This window comes from Sturnus vulgaris, chromosome Z, assembly GCF_052056855.1.
Source record: "Sturnus vulgaris isolate bStuVul1 chromosome Z, bStuVul1.hap1, whole genome shotgun sequence".
In the NCBI taxonomy this organism is placed as follows: domain Eukaryota; kingdom Metazoa; phylum Chordata; class Aves; order Passeriformes; family Sturnidae; genus Sturnus; species Sturnus vulgaris.
The window spans coordinates 45665896-45690441 of NC_142283.1; the positions used below are offsets into that span (position 1 = coordinate 45665896).

The 24546-nt window shown below is 38.4% G+C and overlaps 1 protein-coding gene across 5 annotated transcripts in view; it reads right to left on the reverse strand.

Moving 5' to 3' along the window:
- Positions 1-461: 461 nt before the first annotated feature.
- LOC106860821 (TLE family member 4, transcriptional corepressor) overlaps positions 462-24546 on the reverse strand; it is a 97464-nt gene continuing 73379 nt past the window's right edge. For 4 of the 5 annotated variants that reach the window (XM_088157409.1, XM_088157407.1, XM_014888868.2 and 1 more), the window contains 12 exons: positions 14322-14441; positions 13717-13770; positions 12916-13068; positions 11589-11721; positions 11115-11308; positions 10849-10925; positions 7512-7761; positions 6179-6426; positions 5018-5165; positions 4250-4400; positions 3840-3916; positions 462-2191 (listed from right to left, as the gene is read on the reverse strand). In XM_088157409.1, coding sequence (XP_088013535.1) covers positions 2084-2191; positions 3840-3916; positions 4250-4400; positions 5018-5165; positions 6179-6426; positions 7512-7761; positions 10849-10925; positions 11115-11308; positions 11589-11721; positions 12916-13068; positions 13717-13770; positions 14322-14441 — 1713 coding nt within the window. In that variant the 3' untranslated portion in view covers positions 462-2083. The remainder of the gene's footprint in view (positions 2192-3839; positions 3917-4249; positions 4401-5017; positions 5166-6178; positions 6427-7511; positions 7762-10848; positions 10926-11114; positions 11309-11588; positions 11722-12915; positions 13069-13716; positions 13771-14321; positions 14442-24546) is intronic. The other variant, XM_088157406.1, reaches the window with a different exon arrangement.

The window sequence follows — 24546 nt, forward strand, 5'->3', positions numbered from 1 at the left end:
CTAAACCCAAATGTCAGTGAGAGAAGTCTGTCCGTGAGCACAAACTTTAGGTCTGGATGAGGAAACCCTGGTGTGATGCTGCAGTGCAACACCCCTCCTAAATCCTGCTGAGCTCCACATACTCACTGGGCATGTGAGCAGTAATGGTCCTCAACTTCACTTTCTCCCAAGGTATGGGATAATACAGGTATGTCAGATGGGAAACCACAAAACTGGGAAGTGGCAAATTCTTAGGTGACAGGCGAAGTCTGATGCCTCCAAGTGCTCAGAATCAGTGCAAGTCCGGTAATGTGAGAAACTATAAATTCATAGGTTTCACTATCTCAGCTGAAATTCTACACTGTGTTTCAGTGGCAAAACCACAAGTATCTGTACTAATATGTTGTGTGACTGAATGGCTGCACGTGTAACAGATTATCATACACACGAACAATGAGGGAGGAGGCAAAAAACAAGAAAAATGAATCTTAGAAGTTACTTATGTTTAATGCTTAAAAGTCTGAATGCACAAACAATAATCTACCATTATAGAAGTACTGGTGGTCAATACAATGCATTAGAACTATGTACAATGACACAGTTTAGTATCAAAATCTTTCTACAATGTAGAGTATTACGAAACTGTTAATGACATCAAACACTAAGCACTTAAGACACCATTTTTTGCTACCACATTTGGAACTTCAATAAACAGTTCATTTTAACTTGCAGCATCAATCCATTTCTAGTATGAAATTAAGTAATTTTCTACTTATACAATAAGATTTATCTACACGGGTCTCTTGATTTTGATCCATAGCAGCAAAGGCACTGTACATCAGCAGATCCACAGACTTAAAGATTTTTTTTTTAAAGCATTCAAAAAACAAAAAAAAGTCACAGATCATAGTTTAACAGCAACAACAACAACATAAAAAGATAACACGTTGTCTCTGGCACAATGGCTCAGTCTGCGTCCGTTTTAGGGACATCCAATCAAGACTTGGATTGAACTGCTGGCGAACAAAGCAAGTCCTTATCCCAATGAGAATCCATTCCTTTTGGTATGTCGGAATGAGTACTCTTGTAAATCCTACCTCAGAGGTCATTGCTTTTGTAGTTTGTATATTGGTAGGCATCCATTCTTATTTCAGTGCAGTTTCCAAAGAACATATCAAATATTTTTCATAATCTCTTGTAATTGAAAAATTGCCCAAAGACACATATCCCCATTTTCAAGGAAACATTGCAAAAGTTTCCAGAAGTAACAAAGGTGATTCTTTGAGGCAACTTATTGTACTCTCTACAATATAACAAAGAGAGGTGTTTATATTAAAAAACCTAGCTTGACACCAAAATGCTTTATGTTTATCAACAGAAAAGCATTGAGAACAAATCTGTACACAAGATGCTATATTAACATTGCAAATATATAAATCAGCACATTCTTACTTAAAGTGAATTTAATTTAGATGTGAATTGAATTTGCCATTCATCACAGGCATGTAGATCACTGGCTACAGTTTGCAATTTCCTAAATTTCCAAGACTGTCTAAAATAGTTAAGATACAGCATCTTCCCACCAAATAATTATACTGTAATAACACTTAGAGGTCTCATCCATGAACAGGACTAAAAAATATAACAAAGTTTATTTTTTTAAATAGAAACTACAAGTCTATTTAGTGTAATTTTAACTATCTCCTGAACATCCTTCTCCAAGATCCCCAATTTATCCACCTACAAAAACACAAGTATATGATGAATCTTTCAAACAAAAGCCGGGCCAGACAGCTTTATTTAGTCAGTTCATTGTTAGAAAGCCTTCTTTAAACAAAATAAATACATTACAGCTATAATACATAAAGAGTCAAGGTCACCATTAAGTATGCTTATTCCATCTTCTTCCAAGTAGGTATCTGACAATTTGGTATCACAACTTCTTAATGAATATTCACAGATCAATAGCAAGTTAAGAAGGTAAAAATAAATTCTACAACTGTGATGAGCGTTTAAGTTTTCAATTTAGAAAGAAAAAAAACAATAAAAGGAATATACAGCAAAGTGCTAGGAGAAGGAGTTCTGTCTGCATTCAGATTTGTCTCTAATAAATAACTTCATAGACTGTAGCTTTCTTGTCCCCAGAGCCAGTGACAATGTATTTGTCATCCACAGAGATATCACAGCTGAGCACAGATGAGGATTCTTTGGACTATAACAAAACAAAGAAAAGGAAAAAAAAATTACATCTTTCCAATCCTTCAATCCTGAAGGGTCTGAAGATTAATTTGAAGAATTTATAGATAGAGAATACATGAAAAGCTCATTAAAGTATCAGTACCATAGTGGCAATTTTTTTTAAATACTTTTGTTCCACAGAAAGATCTATTGTAAAATAAAGCAATGGTAGAAAGGAAGTGAATATTATGGACATAGAGGTAATCTACCAATCAAACAAATAGAAGTAGTCCTTTCTTTATACTTTAGAAAGAATGAGCATTTATTAATATTTTATGCATTTGATTTGCATTAAAATGAATGAAAAAGTCATGTTCTTCCCACTTCTTTTGTTGTAAACAAGAAATTCACACAGAGAAACACTTCTAAGCCCTACCTACCCACAGGTATGAAACAAAGAGACTCCACAGAAATAATGGTATCTCCTCTCACGACTTTCCCCACACAAGAAGACAAACGCTTTGCACAAAGGAATTTATATTATCACAGAGGATGTAATTAGGAACTGTGGCAGAATAGGATACACAAGTGTGTAGGAGCTGGATGGGACACAGGATACAGCAGGATGCAGTAGCTCTTCTGGCTTTGCTGTCTGTTCTAAGATGAAGTGTATGCACTGTCATGTTTACTTTGCTGTTTCAGGGCATGTTTTCTTTACATAATATATGTCTACATAATTTTCTGCCTGTTACCACAGGAGTTAAACACTTCCCAATCATGCTGTGTTTTGGCAAAGACACTTCTGTTCACAGCACTACAATTTTCCTTATTTACCCCTCAGTAAGAAAGTTGTACTGGAGTTTTAAACATCACTTTTAAGGGTCACGTGCTATTGTTAGGATGATTTGGGCTGTCTGTGGGGCCTGGTTCTAGAAATGGGGGATTGGTTACTTAGTCTACTAGGAAAACTTAGACCCTATCTTTTTCATGTCAAGGTAAATTGCAGTCTCTAAAAGTGGAGGCATCATAATGGCAGGCATCAGTACACATGAGACTGGTCATTTAAATTAGAGCCAGTTAAACAGTTAAATTTAATAAAATTCTCAGCCTAGAGGTGCCTGCAGGTGAAAGCATGGAAAGGCATGTCAAAAATCCCACTCTTTTATAGTGGCACTGAAATGCCATTAAAACTGGGCTCAGAAGGACTACAGATAGGTTAAAGCTTCCAGTTATACTTCAGTGGGCCCCTCCATATCACTTCAGTTTTCAGCTCGGGAGTCTGCTTCTCCAGTCCATCAACACATCTCATCCAAGAAAAATACACATGTTGAATATGACTTCCACTGGTTTAGCTCCATTTTGGACCTTCAGTGGCTGGTTCACCTAACAACATGACTTGGGCACTGTATTTCACCAATATGCAGAAGAAGGTGAGAAAGAAGGGTATTAAGAAGAATTTTGGATTAAATTTTGGATTGGCTACTTTACTGTAAGAGTTGAATTAGTGAAATAGTAGAAAGGACAAAAGCATTTCTTTCTCTAATTACAGACAAACTCTTTAAGGACTACTGTAATTAGCTGCATTTCCACCTGAAAACTCCTTAGGTTACTGACAGACCCTAAGATGTGCAGCTCTACTGCACTGTAATGTATGTGAAAAATAGCTTTTAGGAGATTATTACCTGGAATATACTGGCTCCATAAGGTGTTCTCCAAGCATTAAGAAGATTATCTTTTCCAGTGCTTACAAACCATTTGCCTGTAACAGATTGTTTAAATGTTATTGCTGCATTTTGTTTTCAAGGAATACACCTTGAAAAGAAACAGATGATCATAACAACAAAGCATTCACACATATCCAAAGAACAGTAACATTTTCATCTAGTTGCACTATGATGTTCCATCACAAAATAAGCAGTACATAGAAAAATGCAGTCAGATAGTGTTTTTTTAAGTAAACTTAATACTTAAATTTAATACCTAATTTTTAACTATACTCTGTAGTTCAATAACTATATGGCACTTTCATTTAAAGGTAACTTTGAACTAACTTTTTGTGAAGGAAAACACTGATATGGAAAGATTGGCTTACCACAGTGAGCAAACTTGAGTGACAACACACAGCTCTCATGAAGATGCAGCTGATACTTGTCTGGCTTAGTAACATGAAGCACCTCAACGTTGCTGTTCTCCATTCCTACTGCCAACCACTCACCAGTTGGACAATAGCCCAGTGAGAAGATCTGCAATTAGCACAGCACATGCTTCAATCAGTAAAGGAATGAGCTTGAGACATTCAAAACTGACCCTTGCTACACTGTTAGCACTATGCAAACTCACAGTTTAGGTCTACTGCAGTGTTAAAAACATGATAATCCAATTACTATAGTAATCAAGATAAATTTGTTCATGCAAACACAGCTGCAAAACTATGCTATTAAATGTCATTAAAACCGCAATAGTGAAGTACTGAATCAAACTATAGAAGTTAATGTCCAAGCTTATCTGACAGCATTTAAAAATATTTTCATAAAATATTTTTGAATTTGAATCTACAGAAATGGCAACAGATTGCAGACAGGAACATTTTAATCTTCTGTAAAACTGATTCTCCATTGCTCTCATGGGAGAGGTACTAATCTGTCGAACAGTCATAATCCAGATAGACATTTAACTCCCACAAGAAAAAAAAAAAACAAAAAAATTGAGAGTATGGAATATGAGACTTAAGTGAAAAATTCTTTGGAGTTCTCTTTGAGGCTGCTTTTTTTGCTCATAAAGAAAAAAAAAAATTGAAAATGTTTCTTTTTAAAAACTGTGAGAAAATTTTGTTAACATGTCAAAGGTCTTGAGACCAAACCTGTGATGTGAAATCATGTTGCTGTAGCTGTCTCCCTTCTCTGAGATCCCAGGATCTGACTGTGTTGTCCAGACCTCCTGTCCATAATTTGGTGCCGTCATTAGAAATGTCAATACAGCTTGCTCCATCTGTGTGGCCCTGAAATTGCCTGAAAGTATTAAAAGAAGATCAGCACATTCTGAGCAATAATGCAAAATACCTTCTTCCAGTCCCTCAGCTGTAACTTAGATTCCAATAGCAATCCCAGATTAATAGAAACTCTGGGACAATCATGTGAGCTTTGTGATGAATTGATGATGCAATCAGGCCAGACAGCCAATGTGATTTCAAAAAGAACACTCTAAAGAGTCAGGTAACTCTGGAAATCTTTGCTGATGGATGTGTGATACCCACTACTCAACTTAAAATAGTCATTCCCCCCAAAAGACAGTAGCATGAAAAGCAAAATTACCTTAGTTTAAGAAAAGTGTAGGTGACTGAAGTTAAAAACAAAAACAAAACAAAACAAAACAAAACCAAAAAACCCAAACAAACAAACAAACAAACAAAAAACCAAAACAAAACACAAAAAACCAAAAACCAATCAAACAAAAAACCTCACCAAAATGTAGTCTAAATGGTAATATCAGGTAGTAAAAGCTTGACTTCACCTGCAACACTGGTATTACATGTAACAACATATACACAGTACAGTGCACAGAGAGGCTCTGTGTGACCAGCTCTTAGCTTACTGCTTACTGTCTTATCAGTGTTGAGCACCAACCAATACTCCTGAAAGGCTAAGCCTGCAATGCAGTAATTTACACATACCTTTACCCAAGACATATTTGCTGGATCTCTGATTAAAGAGATTAGAGTGAGAGCAGAGTATTGCATGGAAACAAAGAAAATCATCTGTTCAAGGAATCTACAGCAGTATTGACATCAGCTGATATTTAGGGAACTATAGTTATGGGCTGATCAAAAGACCTGGAATGATGAAAACTCTCAAAACCTATAAATAATCATACAGATTTTTGTCAAGGTATTACCATGGCTATGCTGAACAACAAAATACTGGAAGCATCCATGCATGGAGAAAACAGAATATATAAGCAAAAGTGCATGTGGCTGTGTCTAAATAATTCTTCACAACCTGATGATCCAGTTTGGTCGGCCTACCTTACTAAAGTCTGGTTATGCAGATCCCACACTGCAATGTTGCCATCGCTACAGCAAGAGAAGCAGACCTTGGAATCAGGGCTGATAGCTAGGGCATAGCAAGCTGGAGCAGAAGATGTCAGCTCAGCTTTGATGCGAGGAGTTGGAGCTGCCAGGTCCCAAATGGATAATGTGCTGGCTTCCCCACCAACAATCAGGGTGCGGCCGTCAGGGAGCAATCTGCAGGAACGGATGTAGTTGTCTCTGTTCTGTGGAGACAGAAGCCATCAAGAGATTACTCATGAGGAAAGAAAACAGCATTAACATGAGAGCAGAAATCCATAAAAGTATTGTATTCCCTCCTGGTTTTAATGAGCCATTTATACTTATGACAATGATAAAGTGTATTAATGCCAGAAAATTACATGACATTAGGGAAGTACTTCAACTTGATCTACAAAATTCAGCAGTGAGAGATATTTAATCTTAATTAGCATCAAAAAGCAAGGACCTGAACCCAGCCCAAAACAATTCAAGATAGCTGAATTTGACAGCTGGTGTAGAAAGTTGTATTTTCATACTCTGTTTATTTCAGCACATTAACCTCTCAGCACGGGGGAGTACCAAATTCCCTGCACACTTTCCCCCTTCCCATTCCAGTGAGACTTGCTGCCACCATACAGGGGATGTCAGAGGAAAATATTTGGGCAATTTTCCTCATTTGTGTAGCAACTTGTGTAGCAATTCATTGTAAGTCTACATGTGCTGCACAGTTCTCATTTTACTGCCTCTGTAACAAGCAGCATTACCTTCCCAAGAACTGGTAAATGACAAGAGAAAAGCTGCTAACAATAGTTCATCTTGTCAGCACATTCAAATAATTTGGGCATAACACTCAGGGATATTTTTAATTGCCACATTAAGACAGGTCAATGCATTCATACACATACACAGACACAAAATACGTGACACAATCTCCAAATATTCTTAGAGAATACAGGTGCAAGACAGCAATTTTTAGAATGATAGGGTATCAACAAGCTGTAAGATTGCCAGCAAATGTCAAAGTTTATAAACAGTATTTGCTGTGCTGCCTTTGATCTTTCCTCCTACCATGATTTTAGGATATTAAAAATGTTTTGATTCTTCGTGGAGGGGAAAAACCCACAAGTATGGTGAGGAACATATTTCAACCTCAGCTCCAGTAGAAATAACAAAACTACAAATGCAATACCAGCCTGTGACACCAGGACAGAAACCAATACCCACTTGCCCTTTACACCTCAGTGGTATCACTGCAATCTTAACACAACGTCCTATCTTCTTTCAGTGTCGCATGCTGCTGTTCACCTACCAGGCAGTCCAGCTGAGAGACAGGGCTCTTGTTGCCAGGGTGGCTGATGTCCCAAACCTTGACACACCCCTTCCCACCCGTGTACACGTGTCTCGTGGGGTTGCTGATGGTAACTGCACACACAACTTCCCCGTGGTTCAGGGTGTTGATCTGACGGGCATGGCGAGGGATTCCTGGACCGATGAGGGCATCAGGAGGGAAAGGAACTGGCTGCATCTGGCCATCTGCACTTACATGAAAGGAGTAGGCTCTGAGGGGAAAGAAAATTAAAGGGATGATTTAAAGAGTTTTACTTCAAGTCTGTTTAGGAAAACAGAATCAAAGATGTGCTTCCCCTGCAGGCATTCAGGTTGTGTCCCCAGCTGCATTTTTTCCATAGATATTTCACAGAATATTCTGAGCTGGAAGGGACCCTCAGTGATCGAGTCGGACCCTTAAGTGAATGGCCATAGGAGACTGAACACATAACCACCACATTAACACCACGCTCCACTCCACTGGGAGTTGAGGTATCAGGTATTTTAATCATGTAAGGAAAAACATTTATTTTTGTGCATGGCTCTCAAAGCACAAACATAGGTGCTCAGCTTTAAATGTGAAAAGTCAAGCACCAATCAAATCAGCTGTTACAACTCCCATTATGATGGTTTCTGGCATGAGTGAGGCTATATAACACCACTCTTAATTTTGGATGGGGATATCACTGCATTCAGAGAAGGGAAGGAAGGTTGGGTCAGGGCCCCTGGAAGACAGAAATAGTTGGCTGGCTGCTGCTAGAGCATGGTGGGTAGCTGTGTGCCAGGGGACAATTTGGCTGCTCGCTTTACTGACTCTTGTGTGGCAGCTTCAGCTGGACTGCTGCCAAACTTTCCCAAATGCACCGTGGGTCCCAGGCCCCTTAAGCAAAACTCAGTGCTCAGCACTGTACCTAAGGGTGCAGCGAAGCCTCCACCACCACGGAGGAGTTAAATCCTCAAGGCACAGTTGCTGACAGCTGACATGACAGACCAGCTAAAATGCACTGCAACGGAATTTTTTGTTTTGTGGGTTGTTTTGGGTTTTTGTTTTTTGTTTTTTTGTGGACTCAACACAACTGCTACAGATCCCAATTTCTCTTGCCAAAATCAGGCCTCTCACTGAGAAAGAATCTGTTCTGTGATTGCCACTTATGCCACCTGTGAATAACCTATCAACAGTTTTATCTCAAAGCATTTTCCAGGGAGAACAGTTAGGTTGTGAAATTGCCTTGTTCTGAGATGCTATCTGATACATCACATCTATTACAAGAGCACAAAATTTTTAAGAGGGTTCACCTATACATACCAAGGCTTGCTTAATGGAAGGCTTTAATTTTCTTAGACCTAAAAAATCCTCATAATGCTCGCAAAAAATCCATTGTCACAATGGTAGGATGAGAAGAGCTCACAAAGAAACTGTTTTGTGAGAATATTTTGTAAGTTCACTTCCTTAATTGATAATTCAAAGTGACTAAAGAAGGCAGTATTCACAATTGAACTACTGAATTTGTCATTTAAGATTCATAATGCATTAACATTTAGATCAATAATTTTCAGTAGGACAAAATGCATTAGCTGTCTTTCCTATTTATATACTATCTTTCAGTATTTATATACTGTTCAATACTCAATTGATACAATTGAAACAGTTGATACAATACCAAAGTGAAAAGATTATCATTAAGTGCCAGATCCCAAATGTACCATATGCTGCCCAGTCCATTTCAGGACACTCAACTGTGCAGAGAACTTACACAAATTTCCCTATAAGGCAAAAAAAGGAGTAAATGAAAAAATAACAATTCGGGAACATGTGACAACTATCACACTTAAGATGAAGAAAAGTCAATACAATTATGCTTAAAAGAATCACAGAAGTTTCAAGCCCTCTGGTAGAAAAATTACTGTTATATTTAAATGTTTAAAATAGACATCAACAGAGCAACAACATTTATAAATCGTGGAGATATACCAGAATTGAAGTGATTTGATTTCAGTTTGCCTCATGTTTTATTTCTCTCAATTTTAACAGAAGTAAGATGTGAGCACAGAGGTCTCTGAAGCCCTGCCATTGCCATTACTCTCACCACAGCAGGCAAAGCCTTAGTAGATCCAGAGACACTTCTTTCCAGGTGACCGACTCCATCAGGGATGAACTTAAATCCAGTGAGCATTTGAACATTACATCAAGACATTTCTTAGAGCCCACTGTATATAATGGATGAAGATCTGTGCCCCACAGAATTTTTAATGCAAGCAGCTGGTCTGCAAGCTGCTGTACATCAACTTCCACACCTGCCTTATGCATTCACCTAACAGGGTGGTACAACTAGCAGAAAAGTAAATTAATGTAGTTACCCAGTGTGTGATGCCTGAGAGATCTGGACGTGGCTCATGGTTTGTGTGATGAGTGTACACGAGGAGTTACGGGCACTAGGCTGATCACCTGTCACAGTATTGTTAACCCTGTGTGCCTGCAAGCTCACTGGCAGGTAAGCACAGGCATTTACTGACACAAATCCAAGTGTGTGACTAACCCCAACCACTCCTACACAAACACGTTCACACATAAAAGAGCTGGAGAGGACTGGCACAAATACTGCTTGATCATCAAACTTTACATCATGAACTGGTCACAGCCTCACAGAAGTGTCACAAGGCAGTGGGACTGGATGAACCTTAAAGAAAATCTGGATCAATACGATCCCGGTTTGTATAGTTTAGTTTTCCCCCTCTATACCTTAAGAGGCATATGAGCATAGAGTTCTTTGTCTCTGTAATTTTTCTTCCAAGGCTCACAACACAAAAAGCAGGTCGCATTACACAGGTCAGTTCCATCAAGAATGAATCTGAGTATTATCATAAAATAATTCTTTCCAGTATTTTCAATCAAACAAAACGTTCCAGTATTCCTTTTCCTGCACACAGCTGCTAAGCTTGCAAGTAATTGCAAGGCTTTTGTGAACAAAGAAATATTTTTTTTTAAATGAGAAGCAGAGTACAGTAGAGATGGAAAACTGAGATCCTATTCCAGCTTGTATTTCCATAAACAACCAACCAGTCAGATTTGAAGTTCATCTCCTTTTTCCATTTATTTCTGTCTCCTTTACTTTGTATCACCCAGTCTATGTCAACTTCTATTAGTCTTCAAAACAAATTTATAAATGCAACTTTAAGACTACACAGTGATTCTCCTGCTCCTGCTGAATAGCTATACTTATTTCTACTCACACAGTAGTTTTCAGTAGCTAAGGGGAATTCCAACCAGCAATGACTTCCAACAGATGATTGACTTTTAAGGCTGAATGTTTGATACTCACGGTTTTCCTCCTGGGATGCCTGTGAGATTAGGAGGGATGCCTGGGACTCGCATGTGATGATGTGGATCAAAACCAACCTATAGTTTTCCCCAAGCAAAACAAAAAGGTGTATTAAAGTAAGAGTTAGGCAAAGAAGACTGTTTAATTCATGTTCTCCATAGCACACTCCCCAAACCACAAAATGAGTGAACTAGAGTTAACCCCACGGGTCTTATATTTAATAGAAACAGATCTCAAAACTAAATGCACTAACAGCAAACACTTACCACTGGAGATCGCCCATAGGCTGCTGCTGCTGCTGCTGCTGCAGCTGCTGCACTCATTTGAGGGGAAATATTGTGTAGGCCAGCATAGGCAGCTCCAGGGCTGGTCAGCTCCCCGTTCATACCAGCATGTGGCACAATCCCGAACGGAGTAGGATAAGGACATGGTACTGCCATTGGTGTCCTTAAACCTGAAGCTGTAAGAAGAGAGGCAGAAGTGAGAAGTCACAGAGGCATTCTAGAGCCATCATATGAAACATGAGTTTGGAAAACTGCAAAAAACCCCACAAATAACCCAAACCAACCAGCCAGCCAGCCAAGGAAAGACACACAACACTGTATTACAGTGCTAAAGAACCAGCTCAGCACCCAGTTTAAGCATTTGTAACATACTGACTTGCCATTACAGATTTAAAGGGAGCCTGACAAAAGACAAATTGTAACTGTTTCACACCACCAAGATATATGGACACTAACCTATCGGGTCCACACCTGGGGGTTTGCCAGGCACTGGCCTCAGTCCGGGAGTGGAATTGCTGCCTGGAGTTGGGGCATCAGTCCGTGGAGTTGGGGTATTTGATTTAGACACAGGAGTGGTAGATTTCTCATTCTAATCACAAGAAGGAAAAAGGAAGACAGCTTGTAAACTATTTTCTCTTTATAGCTAGTGATTAGTGATATTAGTGATATTTAGCTCCTAGGTTTGGGTTTCAACAGTCCCTGGCAATGAAGAGAAGATGCAAAGACACTGAAAAAGACAGAACAGCTTTGGTAATTAAGTACAGCCTTCACAGCTTTTCTCATCAGGAGAATCTGTATGATTCAGAATGAGGTAAATGACTGAAAATCATTGCCCTCTGACAATTGGAAGCATATGTGAAGTCTGTCAGTGGTCTCACTATGCTCATGGACCTGCTCCCATTATAATTTTCTGTGAGGGATGGACAAGAGGAGCAGAAAAAACATCTCTGAACTGACCAAGTTCTCAAAGCCAAGTGTGGTGCTAGAAACACAGGATGAAGACAGTGACAGGCATAAAGTCAGGAACTGTGCAGTGCTGCTCTTGTGACAGGCTTGTTCATCAGACACACCACTGATTCCCAGGTCTGAACCTGTCATTCCATCACCTTTCCTGAGCACTACATTCACTTTAAGCCTTCTTTTTATTTATTTTATTTCTTTAAATAATTGCATACCCTGCCCTGTGAAGAACCGAGAGGGGAATTACTGTGCAGCTCAGGTAGGTGATTAACTGTGGCCACAAACAAGAAAGGAAAGAACACCCCTTGCAGGCAGCTCTTTTCTTTTGCATTATGATTTGCGATGCAAGTCAAGGAAGGCTCTTGTAAATGACAGATTACTTTTTAGATAGAAAATAAAAATTATTGTTGTTGTATATAGCCTGGTAATTCAAACAAAGCTAACAACAAAATCACATCCAAGCAGGGAACTGAATTTGCTGTAAACCACAGCACAGGAAAACAGCTCAAGAAACCCCTGTGTACTTTTATTTATTCTCAGAATAACAGTTCTTCATATGGGGGAGGAGAAAAATATCTCTCAGAATACCACATCTATCATCTACTCACAACACCAGTGAAAATAACCTCTTCCCATCCCAAATAAAGACTGTGGACTTTCTATTCTTTCACTAGACTCTCTTGAAAAGATAAATTAAATTAATATTAAATGTAGGCTTTGTTTTATTGACAGCTGTGGAAATACGAACTGTCTCCAGACAGAAATCCAGTAAGCATATATTTCAGCCTGTGATTAGGGGTCAAAAGCATTTTGTAGCACTTACAAGGCTAAGTTCTTTGGATTTGGAGGAAGGAGTACTGCTAGAGGATGCAATAGATGCTGGACTAATTGGTGCATCTTTTTTCAGCAGTCGAGTCTTGTCCAAGCCATTTTCCCGTGGAGAGTGGGCAGGGCTCCCACGGGGAGAAGAAGGATCCTAAATATCAGGAATATGGGTTAGCATAAATACTTCATACTAGCCACTAGTTCTTGTCTTGAGCAGTCCTCAAATTGGAATGAAGATCTGTCACAGGAAGTGGCATATTCTTTCCATTCTTAATTGATTTAGCTGATACAATTGTAAAATTGAGAAAGATAATGAAGGACAATTTGTTTTTTTTTAAGAACTCTTAAAATTTGATGCCATTAAACCATGAAAAATAATGCCAAAAATCGATGGATATTGAAATATGCAAGTAAATATCTTTTTTCAAGTGATAGATTAAAAAGATTTAATGCATTTGGCAGACCTGATAAGGTTCACACATGAAGTCATGGCCAAAGTGAAAGAAAAGACAGACACTCTTACAAGCTGCACCCCCTCTGTTGTGCTGGGCTGGCTTCAAATATCTCAATAGAACTTTTTGTTCAAAGGAGAAACAAGAAGTACTTTGTAGAAGTAAATGTTTCAGATCTGATTTGCATTCTAAAGAAAGAGGATACTACTGGATTCCCTCAGGCATTTCTAGTTCCTTTATGAAGGCATATGCCATAATCATGTTCATAAAACCAATATGCACAGACACCACTGAAGATACCCTCATCACAATTTCTGTAAGGTAGAAAAAAACACCATTGTGTGTACCTCATTGGAAACATCAACTACCAAGTTGTCATCACTCTTTTCACCATCGCTGTCCTGCAATGACAAATCACAATGTGTTAAAAAAATTGAATTAATTAATTAATTAAAGAGACATTGGGATCAATAACTATGAAAACAGAGGATGGCTGCTCACAAATCTGCACTGTACCATTCACTTTTACCAAACTTTCTGTGGTAATACAATTAAAGTATTTCGGTCACCTCTAAGACTTCTGCTTAGCAGGTTGCCACAACTATAGCCAGTTTTCTTGCCAGTTTTCGCATTGGTGGAGGATATGGGATGAAAATCTTCATTCAAAGTGGACACTGCACTATGAACTGGAGTCAAGATAGTAACAAGTCCCAGCCTAACTAAAGCCCAGTGCTACTGTCATACAACTTCCAGGTGCTTTGTATTTACATTGTTAGAAACAGCATGATTCATATGCACCAAAATATTTAACCCAGCAGAGATACTAGAGGTAGGCAGCAAAAAATAGTTAAAATTTGACCCTCATTTTAAAATTAGTTATGCAGCAGAAATCAGGTGAAATTACAGAGGAACACTGAAGTTCAACAATGCACAATGTAGACAATCTACTCACATAACGAGCTGCTATTTCCTTCTCTTCTGTTTTCTGTTTTTTACTATCTGAAGAATAATCTGTTGAATTTCTGTGCTTTTCTGCTGTTCTGAAACTGGCTGAGGGAGATACAGAAGAGCTCTGTAGTCCAAAAAGAGAAGAAAACATCATGAGGCTCTCATTCACAACAGTGGTTCATTTGTCACTACCCTTCAATACATCTTATACTGATAGTATGATCCGGAGCTGTTCTCACAGACAGAACATCGGGTTTTAACCAGAGACAGCGACCCAGCAAGTGCCTCGTATCAAGAACTGCAATGTATTGCAAGAGACAGAAACAGGGGATCAACTGACAGGTTATAGTGGCTATCTGCACTGCCAGTGGGATGAATTTTATGAATACTGTGCACTGGTCTTGTTTTGGTTTGTTTCCTCTACAAATATGCAGGGTTAAGTCAATAGTCACCCAGAAGAGGGGTGTGTATTTGCACATGTGTGTGTGTTTGCCTGTGCAAATCGAAAAGAACAAAGAGGCTCAAGGCAAGTCACACTTCAGCAAACATTTGAATGAAGATTTCTACCAAAGAAATAAGCAAGCTTCTGAACAGTTTTGAAGCAGGCAAGAACAGGGAAAAATACCTAAACTCATTCTATTTTGCTGCCTTTTACAATTACAGGCTACGCCTGCAGCAGACAGAAACAAAACACACACTGGCTCAATGATTCTCTTGCTATTCTGCAGTTCTCACCTAGTAATGATTGCTAAAGAGCATACATATGGACAGGAGAGAAAGGAAGATAACGTGTACTTTATGCACTATCATCCAACAACTCCACTCTACTCCGTTAAACAAGGCAGGCAACATTTATCAAATTCTACCATATTTCCAAAGCTTTGTGGAGCCTGTATCTTCGTATACAAAAAAGGAAGCAATGAAAGATGCAACGTTCCCTCTGGGACCGATTTTAGTAGCAGCAGCAGCTTTTGGCCCTAGTTCAAGAAAGCATTTAAGCATGCACTAAACTTTATCTCACTCTGAAGTCAGTAGCTGAGCGTACATAAGTAAGGATGTGTTCAGGCTTTTTGCAGAATTGGAAATGACAGCAATGAAGATGAAAATAATTGTCAGCTGAAATCCTGCTGACTGTTTCCATCTCTGTCCTCCTTTTTCACTGGGGTGGTGAGGAACAACCAAAGAATTCCTGACTGATGGACTTTAGAGTCTCCCATTTATCCAGAAACACTTGTTTGGGGTTGTTTCCGCCCGTGCATGATGGACAGCTGTTGTTCCAAATAAAACTGTACAACGTAGCAATTTGGTTTTGGGGTTTTCAGTGCAGCTATTAACATGAATACAAATCAAGAAATTAGCATTTACACTGAATAACTTCTGTTCCATCACTATTACAGAATTTCTTCTTTTCCTTATTATATCACAAGCTTCTAGTAAGGATTATGAACACTTAACCACAGAAATTAAGTTGTGGTTATTGTCCAAGTCACATTAGAGAGTATTACTACCTATTGGAACACGCAGGTCTTCCTCTCTATTTTGTTGAAATTTTCAGTTCTTGAGAATAGCAGCTCAGATTAATGAGTGGTAGAATTTGCAAAAATCTTCCATATTTTTGACTGGTAATTGTTAATTACTCTCTAAGAAGACTGAGGGGAAATAAAAATTTTAGAACAAAGCTAGTGTTGAAGGCACAGTCTATGTCTTTCCCATACTGTGCAAATACATCTTAAAATACTAATTTAGTTTAAAGCAGATCATTAATCAATGCTCATAGCAAATAATGCAAACTAACAAAGTTATTTATTGCTCTGAAGAGACAACACATGTTAAGACATTTGGAGAAAGCAGTGCCAGGGTACAGAAGTCCTTAAAATAAAGGCCAAGTAGAAACACAACATTAAATGAACTGATGACTTGAAAAATGTATTTGTTTCTGCAATGATATAGCATAGCTTTTTGAAAAAGATTTTTATATTAAGCTCCTATTACATTTATATTCATTTACAGTTTGGAAGGCAGTAGATTGTAATGTGAATTCAATTCATTATTTCTCAACTTCACCCTACAGAAAGCAATTTGCTTTAAAACGAAGAAAAATAATCATCAATAAACTACAAATTAAAGTGGTGTCTAAAGTACTAAACTACTGCACTTATTTAAATAGAAATATTTATTTTCATAAATTTGAAACCATACAGTTCAATTTTTCACAATCTGGTTAGCTATGTGCTATAGATACCATTTTAATCTTTAGTTTCACTACTTAATAAAGTAATAAATTGAAAATCCCTACTAGAAAGATAAAGTAGCTAATTATCACTAGCACATTAAAGGATGAGCACCACATTGGGCATTGGGGCAATGCACACTGCTTAATGGTTTTATTGCTTGATGGATCTGACCTTATATCAATATGAAAAGATCCTCCTGCAGTATTCTCACCTGACATTAGCAGAAAAAATGGAGACAACTCATCTACTGACAGCAGGCAGAACCTCATTTCCCAATCTGAAATTAGGCCAAAGTACTAGGACTGACATTATTTTGCCTCATGAGTCAATTGCTAGAGAACAAATCTAAACACTTCTACTTTTAACTGTCACACCCCTTTCCTTGCACAGAGCCAGACTACCAATACCCCTGCAGAACTGCCTTCTTTTCCCTTCAACATGAAATGCACCTGCCACATAAAGATCAGTGACTTCATGGGATAGATCTCTGGTACTTTTGCTGACAGATCTAAGCTTCTCTCTTATGCTAAGTGATAAAGATATGCCACATACACAGACAATGAGCTGTGGTCTATGGTCTTCCTACGGACCTAACGCCTACTGTGTTCACTGTGTGACAGGTAACAGCATTACTCATACTGAATTCCCTCTACTGTTCATAACAGCTTTTCAGTCTATAAGCACTAATAAGGACCTACCTTCATTGAGAAATACTGAGGTGTAACAGTGTCCTCACAGTTTCTACTGACATCAGATTCCTGTAAATAATCCTCTACCCACCCACACTCTGGTTCCTGAGTGTGCAAGCCCACAAACTCCAAGAGAGGTCCTTAGATTTGCAGACTGTGGAAGAAAACCTCATTAAAATACACTGTTCAGCTGACAGACTCTGCTCTGTTCCTTGATTAAAACATCAGTGCTCTCCTAACAGCTGCCTTTAAGAAGCTGGAATAGGATAGTTACTTAGAGAAATGAAGTGATTCAGCACTATGACTTGGCAGGCTGTAACTTAATGGGCCAGAGTCCTTATTTTAGTAACTATTAAAATTTATGGAGAAATGAAGCCTTTTTACACTGCTGTTTTTTTTTTTTTTCAATAAAATGCATTAATCTACTAGAAGAGTAGCACTTTCCTACTAAACAATGCTGTGTTTGCTCACATGTAATAATTGTATCAGACACAGGGAAAAATACTCTTTGGTGCAAATTGGTTACACTTAGTTTGTGTTTGAGCAAAACATACCAGTTTTTCATCCTCTGCTTTGGTCAAACATTTTTATTCATGGTAAATACACCACAAAATGCTGACAAAAAACAATGAACATACACATTTATAGAAAGGCCAAGTACATTGACATGTTCACATAATTTGCTTAAAGTGGAACAGTGTCTTTCTAGTGCTGGACCCAGATTATTTTTTGCACTAGGCTACAGAGCACAGCATGCTATGATTCGTCTCTGTTTTGGGCAGTGCTGAGCACAATGCTAACTGAAATGGTCTCCCACCAGAAGGTCCATGCTGTTTTCTCTCCAACACCATCAGGGCACTCCTGGTGGAGTATCAGTGCCATACAGGTGTAAATTAAATCAGTATCAAGAGAGCCGCACATGCCTCCTAAGCAGCCATAAAATTCTCACCAGTATATTCACTCTCTGTTTGGGATAATTAATAGCTCAAATTGTTAGGGGGAAAAAAAAAAAATCAGTTTTACCCCTACCTTCCACTGGAATTTAGCTGCATCAACATAGATAGCTCACACTGTAATGTGGCAGAAATCAGTGTGGAAATCATAAATCAAACTGTACAGCCATCCAGCTGCAAGCCCCAGCTCCCCATATGCTGACTTCTTCAAATAAGACCTGGCCTGAGCATACTAAGTGATAATTAAATGAAATCAGTGTTAAAAGTAATGACTAGAGATGACAAGATGAAAAGCCTTCCTACATGTTAAAGCTGGTAACTCTTTAAAGCATTCACGACTATGACCATTCCCCAGTGTACCCTTACTACTATGCCAAAATGATGTATTTGGAGTGGAATAATTAAAACAATAATTCCCAACAAAGTGGGAATTACAAGATAATTGACCATACTGAAGTATTAAGCAAACTGCAGTAAAAGCCAAGGATGCTCAACGCTAAGGTCAATTACAGTATAATTATCTGAATGACATTATTGCTGTTATAAAGACTGTTGAAAGTATAAAAGAAACTATAAAAATGGATACAATATGCATTGCAAGGAAACGACCAGGCAGTAATGCTGCTTTGTTGGCTATGCCAATGTTATAGATGGAAGTACCAGCACTGGAGCTTGGACTCAGGCACTGCCCTAGGTTTGGGCTTGGAGCACTAGGCTGCCTAATATTGTAGGCTTAAATCAGAAGTGGAGAAAAAAAAAATTAGGCTTAAAACTTCTGACACCATAAAGGTGAGATGAAGACTGCTCTGGCTTGGGTGGGAGATGTCCCCTCAGAGAGGTAAGAAGCCAGGGTAGAAGAAAAAAAGGCAATGCAAATGCAGCCTAGAGACTAAGTGCTCAGGGAGGAAACTGCAGCCAAGGACTGCCACCAAGCAAGCCTGAAGGCTCTAAGGTAACACCAATCTACCTGTTTAAAAAATTAATTAATTTACATACATCTATATGCACAGATATATCACTTTGATTAAACTCAGGATGACGGTGTGAAATGCTGTGGGTTGATCTACAGATACCATAATGGAGCATTTGCATAGACTCTGCTTCCCGAAGTCACCCACACTTACAAAGTCCTTTTGTTGCTGACATTATTATTATTATTATTATTATTATTATTATTATTATTATTATTATTATTATTATTATTATTATTAAATTACTATTATTGTTATTACTACATCCCAGTATTTGCATGGACGGACATGGATTTTGTCCTCTTTGCTTTAATTTTTTAAGCACACACTCTTTGCAGCCCTTAGGCAAGCAGATTTTCTTTACCATACCCTTACCTTAAGGTTTACACAGTGGGTCATGATCAGGCTGTACAACCTGGACCACAGCTCTTCCAAAACGGCTCATCAGAGGAGACTGGTAGTCAAGTGTTGATCCCACATGTATCACTCACTGGGTCATGGTGGACTTCTTTAACATTTTCATGTCTCCCTTTTCCAACCTTTCTCTATTCGCCCAAACTAAAACCAAACTTCCACTCAGCTATACCATGATCAATTTTTTTGTTGTTGTTGTCTTATTCACTCACTGCCTTTTCCCTACGGATGCATTTTCAGATACCAGAAAAAGCTTCAGTAATCGTCAGTGAAAAATGCAACTAACTAGTTAGGAATGATACAGACCAAATCCAATTTTAACATCACATGATCTGGTCTGAGCTAACTGCATTCAGTTTTGTAATCAAGCATGTGATAATTATTTTTAATACAAACTATGATTAAAATGCAAACTTTGAAGTTTTATAAAGCATTTTTAACCACTAATTAACTTCACTAATTGCAAAATTAATGAAGTTAATTAGAGGATAAGAGTGCCATAAAAAACATCAAAGTCTAGATGTGAAGTGCTGCCTGCAAGACCATCTAGAAGGCCATAAAAAAGACCAGAAATAAAGAGAATATGTAGGGTCAGCAGTCTTCAAAATCCAAGTATTCTCATAAGTGTTACGTCAAGAGAAATAGAGATGTATGTGTATATTATGTATATGTGTGTGTGACTTCATAAAAAATGCCCATGTAACTGTTTACACTCGTGATCTGCTTACCATTGGTGGTACCACTGAAGTATTTAATCTGAGCTAATTAAAAGCATCAAAGTCTAGATGCTATGAAATGGGTGATAAAACGAAGCAATAAACTACTATGGTTGCACACATTAATTCTAGCTGTATTTCAACATATACTTAGCAATTTGCTGGAAAAGCTGAGAGGTCCACATAGTAACAGTTGCAGATACTGAGCAATTTTGATGTATAACCTTATCAGCGTGTGATGATGCTTCTCTGGCCCCTCCTGATGTACAGGAGGTGACAAGAAAAGCAGATGTTTAAAGCAATGGTGAGGTCTGCTGGCTAGTCTTTCACAGATGGATTTTTGCAATAAATCCTTTAAAATACAGTTTCTCCACTAATCACTGGCTGAAGGACGTAACACACATAAGGCCTAATCACTACTTGACACTGTGAGGGGCCAAAGGGATGGGGAGAACTAATGCAGCTTTAGGATACACAACGGAGCAGGAGAAGAACACAGACGAAAGTGAAAAAAGGTAGGCCAGGTTAGGCTAAAGTTTATCCTAGCACAGGCACGCAAAGATAGTGAAATCAAATGTGCCAAGAGTAACCAGCACCCTTTGGTAAGCAGAACAGTTTGAACACAGGACCTGATTTCAGGTGGGAACAAAAGAAAAAGAAGCAGATGGCAGGAAAAATAATTAAACATTTCTGATAGGTTTACAGAAGCCTCAAAGTTCACTACTTGTGAACATTGTTAACTACTTGTTAACATTGAATTTAATTGACAGTAAGACAACCTGGGCACTTGTCAAACATCCTCTGGCACTCAATCTAGAACAATTCACTTGATCCATTCTCTCCATTCACCACTCTGTGATTCTATCTCCTCCCTTGACCAGACCCCAAAATAAGAATATATACTTCAGAACACATCAGACTAGGTAATTTGGGTGGAGTGAAAAGATTTGCAAGAAGGTGCTAAGGCACAAATTATAACTGGTATAGGCAATGGAGTAGGTGAGCCCCAGGGCATATGCAGGCTGCAAATGAGTATCAACCCTAATGATCACAGAAAGTAGAAGTGTTCCAACATCACAAGCCTGGAGATGCTACCAGAGAAAAATGTCCTGCTGGCATTAAAAAAAGTAAGTGTGAAAATCCAAGACACACCTGCCTGCTGGTCATAAAAGATTGCAAGCCTCTAAATGTTACTTCAGCCAAAATCAGTGTCACTTAAAGGGAAGGGTCAAAGATCACCAGGTTACAGAAATTCAGAAGAATTCAGAAGGTAAATATCTTTGGAAACTTGATAAACTGAGCAGAGCTAAGGAAATGTGAAATAGTACTCCCCTCTCAGATATTTATTTGGGGTTCCAGTTACTGATATTTCATGCTATTTCCTTCAGCAGAGACCTGAAACAGTCTAACCAAACAGAAACACAAACAAATAATAGGGAGTATGGGCAGTTAACTACGGAGAAAGGGAAAGCATGTAATTACAGAGTAAGAGGAAAAGCTCAGCTAACTGGAGCATTCAATACAGCAGTTTAATTGTGGGCTCACCACCATGGAAGAGTGAGAGAAGAATAGCCACCAGCCGGCATTACATTTTGAGTCACCGAGATGCTGTGAGGCAAGGAAAAGCAGCAGCACACCATGAGTGTTCTTCAAAAGCCAATGATGGACATGCACAAAAATTCCCAACATCCAACATATCTCCAGGATATCGACACTAATTATGTTTTCACAGCAACTACATTTAAACAGAATACACAAGGATATTGGTTAGTTTTCAGAATTTTAAAGAAACACTACAGAGGGAATGTTTTATGATAGCCTTTAAAGGCTTGTGTCAGTATGCTTTACACTCTGTTCCTGCAAGAATCACGAAATCCCTCTGCAGAAAAACTGGGTTTTGCTCAGAGTCCTCTTTTCAGACCAAGCACTGTAATAGAACTGTTATCCTTCCACTTTGCAAAGTGATTAAAATGGACTGCAAGGCACAGAGCCAAGATGAATGCAAACACTTTCCTGCAGCGTCTCAAGGCTCAAGGGTTATAAAAATCCCTTCAGTACTGGCAACCAAAGTTAGGAGTTAAAAAATACACACATCTACACCCCCTAGATTTTCCATGTTCAAGCAGCAATGATCAGGCTTTAAGTGTTGCCTTCTCCAGGGATATTTAAGTGGATTCAGTTTTCATGTGACAGGTCCTAACAACTTTCTCCTAGGATTTACATTTCCTATCTATTCTGCATTTTGAACAGAAGTATCTAACCCAGTGCTAATGAGCCTCTTTTTTGTTGCTTTAAAACCACAGAGATCACATCTAAAGACAGTCCCACAAGACACTCAATTTAGCTTCCCTCCATCAGGTACTGTGCTCCAGTATCCTACATTTTTAGTTTTGGTTATATCAAAAAGCATGGCAAAAGCAGCAGTTTTCACATTTCTGCTCCTTTCCAATCTATCCATATGTATCAACCCTCCAGGGAGAAACACTTTCATTTTCTTCCCTTCTGCTTGTTTGTCTCTAAAGGATTTTATAGTTGTTTTGCTGCAGAGATGACCTAGGAGATGATAAGAAGACTGTCTCACTGTTTCAAATCAAGACAAAGACAAAGTAAATTATTGTTTTAACTGAATAATTCACGAATAGAGCTGATGATCTCTTTCCACATGTTCTGACTAGTTATCTCCCTTATCCCTATTTTTAATCCTATTTGTTCCTGACTTGATCATTAGAAAAGTGATGGGGGAAAAAAAGCAGCCTTCAAAATGCTATCAATCACGGTACTGAATTCCCCTAAAATTCAGTAGAAACACTCACTCCGCATCCTGACTGCTTCTGTCAGCAGAAACACATTCACATGCTTTTCTCAAGTATTAAGCAAAAGACTAGCAATTTGGTCTTCTCTTCTCCATTAGATTTTTTTGTGGCTTTTGAGGACTTGATTTATTTTCCGCTCTTTTAGTACTCTACATAATTTAGGAAGCCACAGCCACTGATAAGTGTCCAATGAAAACAGAATTTCATTATCCAACCAAACTCTTAATTGGGCGGGTGAATAAAACATAACTCAGTACTATTAAATCTTTGCAGATTCCAGGTCATGCTGATTCTGAATCAAAACATTCTCTTAACCATCTATTAAAAGTACCTTCCATAAAAAAAATATTTGACGCTACTATTCTCCTCTCTGCCCAAATAATATCCTAGCCCATTATATCTGCCTCACTTCATCTACCCTCACTTACTTGTGTTCCCAAGACCCTTGCTCAGGAAATTGTCCCATTTCCTATTCAGGAAAGCACTTGAGCAGATGCCAGATTTGAGGCACACACTTTGATCTTACGGAAGTCACAAAGCAGAAAAAGAAATCACAGGAATGTACATATGTGCTGAACTTTAGATGCCTACTGTGCTCTACTCTGAATCTGGACGTCAGCCTGCTGCAAAAATAATGGTCCTCAGTTTCACTCTTCAAATCAAGAACTCTGCTAAGTGGAATGGATGGTGGAGTGGTGGGAACACAGATTCTGCAGTCAGCCTTAAAGCAGTTACATCAGTATGTAATAGCACATCATACGTATAACACCTACTTTTGAAGACTGAAAAATAAAACACTTGGTCCTTTCTGCCAGATTTTGAGATGTATTACAACTCCTGGACGTCACAGAGCTTTGCCAAAAGAAGCAGCAGTAGCTTTTACTTCTCTGGGCCTTCCATTATTTATATTAGATAGGTCACACTGTTAATGTTTTAAATGATAAAAGCACAATCAAATACTGACTTCAGGCTATCTGGAAATGTTTTGATGTTAGCAATGAGCAGCCAATACATTTTTAATTCAGGCTAGAGAAAAGAAAAAGCAAAAATCTCCCTCTTGTACTCCTCCTGCCCTATGCCAAGTAGTTAAATGTGATTAACTTGGCATGCACACACATGACCTTCTATTCTATTCAAATTAGTTATTTTAGGTAATTTCTGAAGACTCCTGTCTTTCATTTAAGTATTTCATAATATGATCAATCTTTCCACTTGCTTTTAAGGGAAGACTACAGTAATAGCCCTAAAACAGCATTCTGGCAAATGCTCCTGAATTATGTAATTCACTAGGTTCAACTCTACTGTTACAATCATTTTCAAGGAAGACGGATGTAATACATTATTATTATAGCTACACAATCTTGAATTTAATTTTCCTTTGCTGAATTACTAACACTCTAATGCTGAAATTGATCTGTTTTAGAAACCTCATGTGAAAG